Here is a 13,956-nt window from a genome sequence, read left to right on the forward strand (position 1 = left end):
CTGCTTCATACTTAGATCAGACTGTCTGTTTACCTATGTGCTCTCTACTGTGCTGGGTTCATCATAACCCAATATCACCTTCCCATTTAAATGCTGGCAAGCAGGCAGGTCTGTCCCCGGCCCCCCGCCCCGATTCAAGCTTGTGAGGAATTCACACACCTAGTGTCACATGCCCATTACAGGCAATCATCAAGTGATCCATCCCCTGTTGTTCAGTCCCAGCTTCTAGTGAACAGAGGCTAAGGACACCCAGAGCACGGGGTTTCATTCCTGACCATCTTAGCTAATAGCCATTGCTGGATCTAATCTCCATCAATTTATTTAGTTCTTTTTGAACCCTGTTTACTTCTGGTCTTTATAATATCCCTTGGAAATGAGTTCCACGGGTTGATTGTGTGTTGTGTGAAGTACCTCCTTTTGTTTGTTTTAAACCTGCTGCCTATTAATTTTATTAGGTGATCCCTAGTTCTTGTATTATGAGGAGTAAATAACACTTCCTTATTCACTTTCTCCACACCAGTCACAATTTTGTAAACCTCTATCATATTCCCTATTAGTTCTCTCTTTTCCAAGCTGAACAGTCCCAGTCTTTTTAACTTCTCCTCATATGGAAGCTGTTCCATACTCTTAAGCATTTTTGTTGCCCCTCTTTGTACCCTTTCCAATTCTAATATATCTTTTTTGAGATGGGATTACTAGACCTGCACATAGAATTCAAGGTGTGGGCACACCACATACTGCAGGGTGTCAGGGAGCTGGCATTAAGCCAACCGCCAGCAAGTCTCTCTCTCACTGATATAGAAGGGTAACAAAATGACACTCAGTACTGGGCCCTCTGACAGACCATCACACACACAGCCAAATGACAAAAAAGCCTGCTCTGGGAGCTTGCCACTGAGCCAATAAGAAGGTGCTTCTCTAACCCCAGGATTTTTGCAGACTTCTACGTCATAGAATATTAAACTGCATCACATTTCACATTATTCAGTATCACACAATATAAATTAAAGCTAAAATACCAAATAGGGGGATGTATGCAGATTTCTTTATCAAACTTTTTACCATATCTATGTACATTTAATATTTTTTGGTTTAATCCTGGATTAAATTTTCCTCTTTCTACACAAGTCTTTAAAAACTGGTAAGACACCCCCCACTGGACTTACATGCCCAAACTTTATTCCAATTTCCCTTTATTCTGTTTATTCAAAGTAACACATTTCTTGGCAACCTTTTATATTATTGGAAATTAGCACCTTTTAGCTTAAACTGTATTAGAAACTCTTAATGTTAATAAAGTCTTGCCCAAATGTATTGCTCAGAATACACAAGCACAAACAAAAATTGTAAAAATAGTTCACAGGGACATCATTTGTAAATTGTGAAGGAAGTTTAGGTAGCAGGAAATAGCAATATCACACAAACCCCTCATTTCCAGCAGGATTTAACAATGTATGTCCTTCCTCCACACACACATCTGTACCACCATCATCCCCCCTCGCCCCCATCCCTGTTACCTTGAAAACAGATTTAGGGTACTCCCAGAATAAGCTCACCTATTGTCCCACCTCGAGTTCATCAAGAGTTCCCTAAAAACCATTCAATATTAACCAATGTTTTCCTAAGGTATGGGTCTCCAGGGGAGCTAGGAATTACCTGGAGGACACAGATACAGCCTTCTGATAAATGATTGACAAGCAGTATTCTTTTCCAAAACAAGGCACCTTTTTATTGGTGCAAATAAGAATCCCTAATACAATAACAAACTAACAATCCCCTTATTGATGTTACAAACACAAATCGTGTATAACAAGTAAAAGAGCACCCCAAACCATATTACCTTACTGTTTGAAATGATTCTAAGTGGTTGCACCCTGTTACAGATGGCCAGTCTGTTCTAGGTTGCTAACAGCAGTTTTTAAATGGTTTAAATCTCATACATTTCTTTCACTATCAACACACACTATTACAGCTTTAACGCAGACATATACACGTACTCACTAACACTATACTATGCTGTACTATAATTATAATTGGCAGATTTACTCTGTCTGCTGACACAGGACTCCTTCTGGTGTCCCTGCTTGCTTCTGCTGCCTTCTTCGAGACTCCTCTTGTCCACTCTTCTCTCCTCAGCTCTATCTGTACTGTCTGCTACCCACTGACCGACTTTTATACTGTCCTGTCAAAACAGTTCTAGATGCCTTTTTTCCCCCAGTATACTACATTCACGTTTGTTTGAATGGCCTGGTGTTTTTTGTGATCTTTACTGCACATGCTCAATACCAACATTCCACAAATGCTCAGTGCCATTGTTTACCTCAGAGTTATGATCTGCTGACCTCTCCCCTACTTTTGGTTGCACATATTCCATAAATATCATGTGACCTGCAGCTTCCAATAGTGGAGTGACTCTTGCTTATTCAAAATGAAGTCTCCAGGAATTTCTCTATCTCCTCCTCCTTCCCGAAACAATTAAGCATATATTCAAGCCAAAGAGCATACTATTTTATAGCTATGCCACATTTAGCATATTGGATTTCATAAATACAATAAAAACAACAATGGAGCATTAGAAAAACCCTCGATTTTAAGTCTTTGAGAGGCAGTAGCTACAAATAAAGTGTCCTTAAGATTCAATTTATTTTAAATGCTTTAGCAGTACATATTTTGCATTAACAACCTACATGGCACATTTAGAAATTATATAAAATGAAACAGACGAAAACATCCACATTCACATTCACACACTTACGCAGACTTTTGAAGGTAACAAGAAAAAACAGGGCATGAGGATAAGAGTTGCCCAAGATTTTAGTATCAGAGGGATAGCTGTGTTAGTCTGGATCTGTAAAAGCAGCAAAGAATCATGTGGCACCTTATAGACTAACAGACGTTTTGCAGCATGAGCTTTCATGGGTGAGTACCCACTTCTTCGGATGCAAGATTTTAGGAGACATTTTCATGATTGTTTGAAATTTTTATTCAGTGAAAACTTTGTATTCATTCTTTGTTAGTTGTCATGCATTTACCCATGTTAAAGCACATCATACATAAGCTCTCCCCAACCTCATCAGGCATTACATTCCCACTGTTATTTTTCTAGTCACTTTTTCACAGAAGGGCAGAAATACTAAATACATAAATACTTCCAAAGGCATCGGGAGGAATGGGTATACATACAGGGGCAAAACTGCAAGACTGGTCATAACTGACTCAGATGGAGAACACTGTACCACAATCAAAATCTCCTGGTCTTTATATGTCTAGTGATATTTTAGAGAAGTGCCTCCAAAGCAACAACAACTTTTGTTAGTGCCATGAGACACACATCGGAGCCTCACAGAATAGCAGTGACTAAACACCTAAAAGCAAGATGGGGAGCAAAGACATTGAGAGAATTGTGCTGTGACACTGCTGCAAAACGCCAACACCAGACCCTTTGGACTAATAAAAAAAGCCCTGTGATATAATGAAAATATCTCAGCGTCTTTACATTTGTACCAATATTTTATAGAACTATCTGCAAAACAATTATTCCACCCACTCACCCACCCCATTTTATTTTTCACCACACTGAAGCGGCCCCACAGAATTAATTGCCCTGTGCAGATATAAAACTTTACATTGTATAGAGCCTTTAATATTGTAACTTCTAGCACCACCCCAGTCCCCTCTGATACAACATTATGATTTTGTCTTACCGAAAGAAGTGTCTTATTAGATTAAAATGCCAATACAATGTTTAAAAGAGAGACTATCCCAACTTGGAGGAAAAAAAAAAAAAAAAGCATTAGCTTGTTTTTAAAATTTTGCCAAAATGAATTTCCCAGTATGAAGAAACACCCATCAGACAAAAACTTCTCTAAATCTCTTTACAAATACAGGACGCAGGACTTTTAATAGGCTCATCATTTTGTGAATTGTGAAGAAAGTTTTAAATTCTGGGATACTGTATTAAAAAAAACCACCCACCCACCCACATTTACAGGGGGATTTTACAATCAAAACATGAAATTTTAAAAGACAGGGACAGAGATAAAATCTCTAGCCTGGCACTGTCATCTAAAGAAACATGCCCCTCCATGCCCACCCCACACCCCACCTCTTCTTTACCTGACTTTTCTTTTATCTACAACCACCATCTTCTGCTAACCACACAATTTTTAATCACATCAAATAAAGTTTTAAAATACAAACTATCCTAACTTTTAAAAGATTAACATGAAAAAACAGGGTTTAGGGATAAGAGAGCTGGCTTGGATTTTAGGGGAAATTTGACATTTGTTTGAAATACTTTTTAGTGAAACTACTGTATGCATTCTTCGTTAATTGTCAGGCTTTCGCACAGGCATTTGTCACACAGAAGCTCTCCCCAGCTTCATGAAGCTTTATTCCCCCTATTGTTTTGCCAATCTTTCCAATCACTTTGTCCTGGCCTATCAGAAATAGTAACAATAAATAAATAAAATAACAGTAACAAAATCATTGGGAGGATTACATACTTGGTGATACTCTGTGATGGTATTTGTGCAGAGCAATAATTCCTTTTTTATCATCACATTGAAGAAGTCCTAAAGAGTCAAGTTTTCCCTGTTCTTATACAACACTTTACATTTTACTTTTACACAATGTGTCACCTCAGGCTAGTTTACACTAGAAGTGCTGGAGCGGCATAGCTGCACTGATATAGCTGCACAGCTGTAGTGCATCTGGTAAAGATGCTCTCAAGTCGATGGGCAAGAGTTCTTCCATTGGCATAATAAAACCACCTCCACAAGAGGTAGTAGACATCGGCACTTAGGTTGGTGTAACTTAGGTCACTCAGAGGGGTGGCTTATTCACACACCTGAGTGACATAAGTTACACTGACAGAAGTGGTAGTGTGTACAAGCCCCTAGATATTTTATAATGTCAAATAATACTTGTATTATAATAATACTTGACAGTAGATGATAGAAGTGAGAAATTACAGAAAACTGTGTTATGGCGAGTACAGCTGTAATGCAGAGAAACTAAGGAGGAATTAAAAGGCATAGTTGAAGTAGAAGAGGGTGTAATTGAAGAGGAGATTTGAAGCAAACGGGAGCCAGCTGGTTCAGGGTACACCACTTCCCATAAACCCTTCCCCCTCATACAAGAACATAGGGCCCTTTTCAGTGGAACGGGTGTGTATGCCTTTTGTTTTTAATGAACTGTAACCTTTCAACAAGTATAAACTATAAAATACAAAACAAAGTGTTCAAACGTCTTCACCCTCACTCCTTCCCTTTTTACAACAGTCTCCATCCCACTATGCACTGATCAGAAGTTGCTCCTTACCTAGGAGGAGACCAGGCCTTTTAAAGCATTGTCCCTAAAACTATTGGCTTAGAAAGTACTGTGCAACCATCATATAAAAGAGAACACGCCATTCAAAAAGGTCTGAGAGTTAAAGATGGAGGCTCCTCACAGTCCCTTGAATTAAGTCTCGCCAGCACTGGCACTCAAACAGCTCATGAAGAGACACCAGACAGAGGAAACAGTGGGAATGGAAGGAACCAATATACCCTTGGCACAACCAGTGCGTGCCACTCTGGAAGCATGTCATGGAAGCAGGGCAATGGGGAGAGCAGCTGATGAAGGTTATCAAGACAGTGCAGAGGGGAAGCATGAGGCCAGACCGCTGACCCAACTTTGGTTTAACACTCCAGATCCCAACCAGGATACCCCAACTCAAACAGAGGGGGGTGGGTTGGAGAGGGCTGGTAATAGGACCTGGCCATGCTAGCTCAGTGGACTCACGTGTTCAGCTTCCAGCTGAAAGGTCGATGGAGTGAGACCATCCCAAGGCAATTTAAAAAAACCAAAACACCTGATCTGAAGCGGTCTCTTGACACACAAAGGAAAGATTTTCAAGCACAGTATAAAAACTAATATGATGCCCTTATCTGCATTTCTTATTTTAAATCTCTCAGCAGCTGAGAGATGGTTCTTTAGAGACCTGGGAGAATGTGTCCGCCGAAAGCCAAGAAGGAACAAACAGTCTGGGCCTGGCGTGCTTTTGCCCTGGCCCAAAACCAGATGCTCCGTAGGCAGGAGTGCAGGAACAGTTTTTATAGTGAGGGTGTTGAGAGCCATTGAACCAAACTGTAAACCCTGTATATAATGGAAACCACTTCAAGCCAAGGGTTGTGGCAGCACCCCCAGAACCCCTACGTCCATAGGATACCAATAGAAAAGGGGATGCTGATTCTATAGACACATACTAACTCTGAGGAAGAAATCTAGCATGGAGACTGTGCTAACCCATAACTGATCAAATTGTTACGCTTTTGATTGTACAAGTTGCCATATTTGTGCCTGTTTAACCCAGGAATATTGTGCTCAAGCAGTGGAGTGGGTGAACAATGTGACAGATGCTAGAGACCTAGATAAAGTGTTAGATAAAATAATCAGATGCTCAGATAAATGCTTAATGCAGAATCTTGAACCTCCTCTTCCTTCAGCAAATTACAAAGCCCTGTTGGGGAAAAAAATAAATAAAAACTGTTCGTAAAATACCTAAGTTAGAGGGTGCTTTGGGAACAAAACTGCTGATGCAAAAATAAAATAAAAGTGAGGGGGGGACGGGGGTTGTAAATAAAATGTCAGTTGCAAATGCCTGTGTGAAGCATGTTTTTCATGGGGCGCCCCATTGTCACATGAATAGATCGTCACTGAGCTATTCAGCTCCTCATGCAAATCCTATGAAAAAACAGCCCCATGCCTACAGCATCTGAGGCACTGGTTTGCCCCTAGCAGGCCAGGAAGCAACTTGAAGATAAGAATCGAGACCTGAACTTGATTCAATATTCTATGGGAAGCCAGAGTAGAGACTGAGGGCAGGCCTGATTTGTCCATGCATAGCCTCTGTCAAGAGAAGTGCTGCAGTGTTCTGTACTAGCTGGAATTTCCTAAGTGCTGACACTTTCATTCCCAGGTCTATAGCACTGTTGTAGTCCAGCCAACAGATGACAAAGGTGTAAATAACAATTGAGGCCAGCTTATTGTCCGCCAGGATGGGACAGAGTCTCCTAGTCAACTAGAGATGAGAGAAAGCATTACTCACAGGGGCCGCTATGTGAGAGCTTAGTGTCAACAAGGAATCTAAGAGTGCTCCCACACTACACGGGGAACTGGCCAATTGCAGGTAATTGATTTAGATGTAGGAGCTGATCACAGGACATTCAGTGCTTTCTGAGATGTAATAATCAAATCCCATCACAACATGGAAATCTTATCTCAGCCTCCTGCTCTGCACGACTCTGTCCCAGAAAGGTGGTTCCATTCTCTACTTTGATAACCATTACATATTCTCATTACACGGCCACTCCAGCCTGGCCTGACTCGCTGAGACTGTGGGAACTGGCAGAGATGTCATTCACTTGGCCCATCCCTAGCTAGAACACTTCTGTGGTTTCTCCCCTGTGTGGATTCTCTGATGTGAAAAAAGGTAGGTGCTCCGAGTGAAGGTTTTCCCACACTCGCTGCACTTATAGGGCCGCTCTCCTGTGTGGGTTCTCTGGTGTATAATAAGGTCTGAACGCAGACAGAAGCCTTTCCCGCACTCAGGGCATTTGTAGGGCCTCTCTCCCGTGTGGGTTCTCTGGTGTTTTCTAAAATGAGATCGATCACTGAAGGTTTTTGCACAGGTCAGGCATATATAAGGTCTCTCTCCCGTGTGGGTTCTGTGGTGTGTAACCAGGTACGAGCGCCTCCTGAAGCTTTTCCCACACTCGGGACATTTGTAGGGCATCTCTCCTGTGTGGATTCGCTGGTGAGTATTAAAATGTGACTTGTCACTGAAGCTTTTCCCACAGTCGGGGCATTTGTAGGGTCGCTCTCCCGTGTGGGTTCTCTGGTGTATAACTAGGTATGAGTTCCGACTGAAGCTTTTCTCGCACTGTGGGCATTTGTAGGGCTTCTCTCCCGTGTGGATCCTCTGGTGGGTCTTAAATTGCGATCTATCACCAAAGCATCTCTCGCAGGTCAGGCATTTGTAGGGTCTCTCACCAGTGTGGGTTCTCTGGTGAATGACAAGGTGTGAGCTCTGACTGAAGCTCTTCCCGCACTCGGGGCATTTGTAGGGTCTCTCTCCTGTGTGGGTTCTCTGATGGGAAGTAAGGAGGTGGTACTGAAGGAAGCTTTTCCCACAGTCAGTGCATATGTAGGATTTCTGCCCCAAGTGGATTCTCTGGTGAAGATTGAGGTCTGAGCTCTTGCTGAAGCTTTTCTCACAGTCCGGGCACTTATAGGGGTTTTCTCCCATGTGGATTTTCTGGTGAATAATAAGAACAGATCTCCAACGGAAGCTCTTCCCACACTCACCACAGGTGAAGGGTCCCTCTCCAGCAGGGATCCTCGGTTGAACAATCTCTCTGATTTCCTCTACCCTTCTGCTTCTCTGGGTGGATTTACCCCATCTACCCCCTGGCTGGTTTCTCTGCTGCCTCTCTGGCCTCCGCTGCCTCTCACGGGCTTCTCCCTGCTCAGGACTCTGGGAAACATGCCCTTCGGCTCTTCCTAATACCATCGTGTATGGTTCCACTTGATCAGGACCTTCCTGCTGAAGATTTTCTTCATTGTTCCCACTCACCGTCCCACTACCTGCTGGGTCAGAGAGAGAATCCAGACAGGAATCACTCCATTTGCCAGGGAGACAGAGAACAGCAGAAAGAGGTATGGCACAGGGGAAATACACCCCAACGACTACTGGGGACCAATAAAATAAGATCTGAATCACCTCACAAACCCTTCCTCAGAGGGGAGAGAACTGGTGACCAATTCCACCTCCTTGTCCCATCTGAATATTGATGAGGGCAGCAGCTATAGGGTTACACACAATGGTGAAACTGCCCAAGGATAAAAATATTGGTTTCTGAGTCAATTTAGTTGTCACCTCACCTGTGTGAATGTTTCTCAGGATCTCTTTTTCCTCGTAACCCTGAAGATCAGGGACCCATGGCTTCTCCTCACATTCCAGCCGGGAGATCATGTCAGATTTGGAAATTGGAAATCCTGCTTGGGGGGGGGCAAGGAAACAAGTGTTGATCTTGTTTATTAGGGTCAGAACTGTTACTACTTCGAGATCCATGACCTAAGTAGAAAAACCCAGAAAGGCTCCTTCCTCTCCCTCCCCCAACCCTACAGAGACTGCACTATACATCGTAAAGATCCAATGAGGCACTATTCTGGAGCAAGGGTTCAACCACTCTGCCTAGGGAATGGCCCTAACTTATTCCCATGAGGAGTTGAGCATAGTTGCTACACTCTTTAGGTATCTGGGGTACAACCAAGTCTCCATCACTGTCAGTTATAACCCCTCCATCCCTCCTCACACACACACACACACACATATGCCTCCACAACACAAACCAGAGCAGGAAAACATTAAGCGCTGGTAAAAAAAATTCACACCCCTGAACGACTCAGTTAAGCCAACCTAAGTCTCTGTGCAGACAGCACTAGGTTGACGGAAGAATTCTGTCGATCCAGCAACCGCCTCTCAGGGAGGTAGATTACCTGTAGCAATGGGAGTTCCCCTCCTATTGCTGTAGTACATGTGTACACTGAAGCACTACAGCAGTACACCTGCAGCTGTGCCTCTGTAGCGTTTTAAGTATAGAGACAGCCTTAGGGAACCAAAAGGAATACATTCAGGAAATGGAAGGAGGGCATGTCTCCAAGGAAGCATACATGAAAATAGCACAAGCATGTAGGGACAAACTCAGGAAAGCCAAGGGAAAGAATGAGTTATAATTGGCAAGGAATGTTAGAGACAACCAAGAAGGGGTTCTATAAATATGTCAGGCAAAAAAGAAAGATCAAGGACAGTGTGGGTCCACTGCTCAGTGGAGAAGGTGAGCTGGTAACAGAAGATGATAGGAAGGCAGAGGTGCTCAATGCCTACTTTGCTTCAGTCTTCTCACAAAAAATAACATGGATGATTAGCGAAGTTACCATAGATAATAAAGGGGAAGGGCTATAGATCAGGATAAGTAAAGAACATGTCAGAGATCTTCTGCCAATTAGAATGAATTCAAATCAGCAGGGCTGAATGCTATTTACCACAGGCTGCTGAAGGAATCAGCTGAAGAAATCTCAGAGTCACTGGCAATAACATCTGCAAACTCATGGATGACAGGAGAGATCCCAGATGACTGGAGCAGGGCTAACGTAGTGCCCATCTTTAATGGCAGGTCTATACTACGGCAGGGATTGACACTCTGAGATCGATCCACTGGCGGTCAATTTAGCGGTTCTAGTAAAAACCTGCCAAATCAACTGCAGATCGCTCTCCAGTCGACCCCTGTACTCTACCCCTGATGAGAAGAGTAAGAAAAGTTGACAGATTTTCTCCCGTTGACCCCATGCGGCGTAGACCCTGCAATAACTCGACCTAAGGTACGTCAACTCCAGCTATATTATTCACGTAGCTAGAGTTGTGTTGTGTTGCGTAGTGTAGGTTGACTTACTGCGGAAGTGTAGACATAGCCTGAAAAGGGGAAAAAGGAGGAGTCGGGGAACTATTGACCAGTCATCCTGACTTCAATACCTGGGAAGTTACTAGAGCAATGTATAAAACATTCAATTTGCAAATACCAGGAGGATGAAGTGGTGATCACTAGCAGCCAGCATGGATTTACCAAGAAGAAATCATTCCAAACCAGCTTGATTTCCTTCTGTGACAAGGTAACTAGTTTGGTGGATGGGAGAATGCGGTGGACATAATATACTTGGACTTCAGCAAGGCTTCTGACAATCCCACATGACATTCTGATAAGTAATCTGAAGAAAAATGAGCTTGGTGGCACTACCATTAAGTGGATACATAATTGGTTACACAACCACAAACAAAGAGTAACTATTAATGGAATGATGTCAGATTGGAGGGAGGTCTCAAGTGGGGTTCAACAGGGATCTGTTCCGGGCCCAGTGTTGTTTAACATCTTTGTTAATGGCCCGACTGTAGGTATAGAGAGCATACTGATCAAATGTGCAGATGACACAAAGCGGAGGGAGAGGGAGAGTTGCCAACACTTTGGAGGACAGAGCTAAAATTCTGATGGATCTTGACAAATTGGAGAACTGGGCTATAGACAACAAAATGAAATTCAACAAAGACAAATGTAAGGTGCTAAACTTAGGGAAGAGAAACCAAATGCACAAATACAGAATGAGGGATAACTGGTTTGGCAGAAGCACGGCTGAGAAGGATCTGGGAATTGTGGTGGATCACGACCTCAACACAAGTCAGCAATGTGATGCTGTTGCAAAAAAAAGCAAAGCAATTTTAGGTTGCATTAACAGATGCATAGTGCAAGTCACAGGAGGTGACAGTACAGCTCTATTCTACACTGGTTAGGTCTCAGCTGGAGTACTGTGTTCAATTTAGGTCATCAATGTATAGAAAGGATATGGAGAAACTGGAAAGGATCCAGTCGTACGTGATCAAAGGGATGGAATGCAGCCATATGAGCAAAGGCTGAAGGAACTGGGTATGTTTAGTTTGGAAAAAAGGAGATGAAGCGGGGACATGACAGTTGTGAAAGTAGAATGAATTATATTGTAAAAATAAGAATGGATTAAAGAAATGTTGTATGTACCTTTAAGCAGAAATAAGAAATGTTGAAATACAGGTGCCAGGAAAAGAAACATTAGGCATAAACAATGGTGCTAATGGCGAAACCCAGAAGATGGGTAATAGTTAGTAAGGAAATAAGATATGCATGCCTAGCCCAGGTAAACTTATCTGATTCTGCTTCCTTTGTTATCTTGTTACGTTCTCACCCTTTTATCTGTATAAATAAGATAGTTTGTGTCTTGCATGGTGCTCACATTATCTAGGTGTTATTAGCAGAGCGCTGTGCTAATAAAACAGAGTGGTCTGACAAACTGTGAGTCCTGAGTCTAACTTTGACACAGTGATCTTCAAATACTTGAAAGGTTGCCATAAAAAAGATGGAGAAAAGTCGTTCTCTCTTGTCACAGAGGGAAGGACAAGAGGCGGTGGGCTCAAACTATAGCATAGCAGATTTAGACTAAATCTCAGGAAAAAATTCCTAACTATAAAAACAGTCGGACAATGGAACAGATGCCTTGGGAGGTTGTGGAAGTGCCTTCATTGGAGGTTTTCAAAAGGAGGCTGAATAGCCATCTGTCTTGGATGGTTTAGACACAACATATCCTGCATCTTGGCAGGGGGTAAGACCCTTGTGGTCCCTTCTAACCCTATGATTTAGGCTGTGAGCTCTTTGGGTGGGGACTCTCTCACTGTGAGTCTGTGCAGTGCCTAGCTCAAGGGAGCAGTGATCACTGATTGGGGCCTTTAGGTGCTGTCCAAATACGAGTTGCCAAGAAATAAACAGAGGAACTGCCACCCAGGGCCTGGAAAGAAAATCACTAGACACCTGCCCTCAGTTTGGAACAGACAGCAAAAAGCTTCCTGTCATAGGGGTCATGATGGAAGAGCACTAGGGCACATCCAATGGCTGGTCACTGGTCATTCAGCCCTTCCCATCACCCATGAGACCTGTTCTGCACCAGCAGGGTCCTGAGTCTGAGTGCAGTGAGAGACACAAAGACTAGCCTTCCTCTCTCTTCCTCTCCCGCCCCCCCCATTGCAGCAATATACCACACCAAATTTGTCTGGACCATAAATAAACCCTTGCTCAGACCCATGACACTGCCCCATGCCCTTCCTAGCTGGTGGAAGAGAGTTGAGAACATCTGGGGCCTCCCACTAACAAAGCTGGCTGAGGCAGACCACAGACAAGATGGAGAAGTGCATTTGAAAACTGGCCACTGGGGACCTGGGCAGAGCTGAGTCATGAAACATTTGTCTATCTCAGAGGCTATAAAGAATGTTAGCCCTGGGAACAGGAGGAGACAATGAGTTTGTCCCACTTGAAAACCTTAGTTATGGGAAAGCTAGCATTGTTATGTCCCTGCATCTTCTTTCCTGGGGTATTGAGGGGCCAGTCTCTCACACAGGAGATCTGGGAGTATCATGTGAAATCTGGGGGACCAGTGAAGAACCATGCACAGAAACTGACCAAGATGCTCCAGAGACAACCCCCACCTCCCGCAACACACACACACACACTTTCTAATACCCAAGGGGACAGGAATCCTTACCCAGCGAGGTCACAGTCTCATAATTCTCCTGCATGACGCCCCAGTAAAATGCTCTCTGACTCAGGTCCAGCAGAGCCCACTCTTCCTCTGTGAAATACACAGCCACTTCCTCAAAGGTCACTGGTTCTACTGTAGACATTTCCCTTCCCTTCCCTCTGGGGGAATGGGACAATCTAGACTTGGATGTTACTCTGCAGCCTGTCAGGGTGAGAAGGAGAATTAGCCCATTTCACACCCCAATTCCCCCCAGGTTCTTTCTTTGCAGACACATTCTAGACTCTGCCATGTCCCCACGTCTCCCCAAATGGTTCTGCAAAGATTTTCAAAAGCTAGCCTTGGCAGTTCATAGTCCCTGCACCTCTGGCCTTGCCGCATCAGTTATGAATGTAAAAAAATTGTTTGAGCCCATGCACCTCTTACATTACAAATTAAGCACTGCCCAAAATCCACATTCATTTCTCTCAATAAGTTGTCTGAGATTCCAAAATACCAGAAACATTGGAATTCATTTCTGAATGCCTTTTATTCAGGTGCCTGAACACAGACTTAGAAACCTACCTTAAGGCTCTTGTATTTCAAGACCCTGGCCTGGTCACTTTATTCCAGTGCAGGTGCCACCTCTCCCACCAGGACTAATCCGACTGAGGCACTGTTAAAACCTCTGGGTAACAGAGATTTAAGTGAAGTCAATGGGACCACTCACAAGGCCAAAGACAAGCATATAAGCGTTTACCTGATCAGATCTGAAGTTAGTACACACATCATATCTAAAAGAAAAAAATCAGTGTGTACGCACAA

The 13,956-nt window shown here is 43.3% G+C and overlaps 1 protein-coding gene across 1 annotated transcript in view; it reads right to left on the reverse strand.

Moving 5' to 3' along the window:
* Positions 1-2,624: 2,624 nt before the first annotated feature.
* LOC123345426 (zinc finger protein 271-like) overlaps positions 2,625-13,956 on the reverse strand; it is a 34,830-nt gene continuing 23,498 nt past the window's right edge. The window contains exon 4 of the mRNA XM_044982298.1: positions 2,625-8,283. Coding sequence (XP_044838233.1) covers positions 7,418-8,283 — 866 coding nt within the window. The 3' untranslated portion in view covers positions 2,625-7,417. The remainder of the gene's footprint in view (positions 8,284-13,956) is intronic.

Source organism: Mauremys mutica, chromosome 12 (genome assembly GCF_020497125.1).
Source record: "Mauremys mutica isolate MM-2020 ecotype Southern chromosome 12, ASM2049712v1, whole genome shotgun sequence".
Classification (NCBI taxonomy): Eukaryota; Metazoa; Chordata; order Testudines; family Geoemydidae; genus Mauremys; species Mauremys mutica.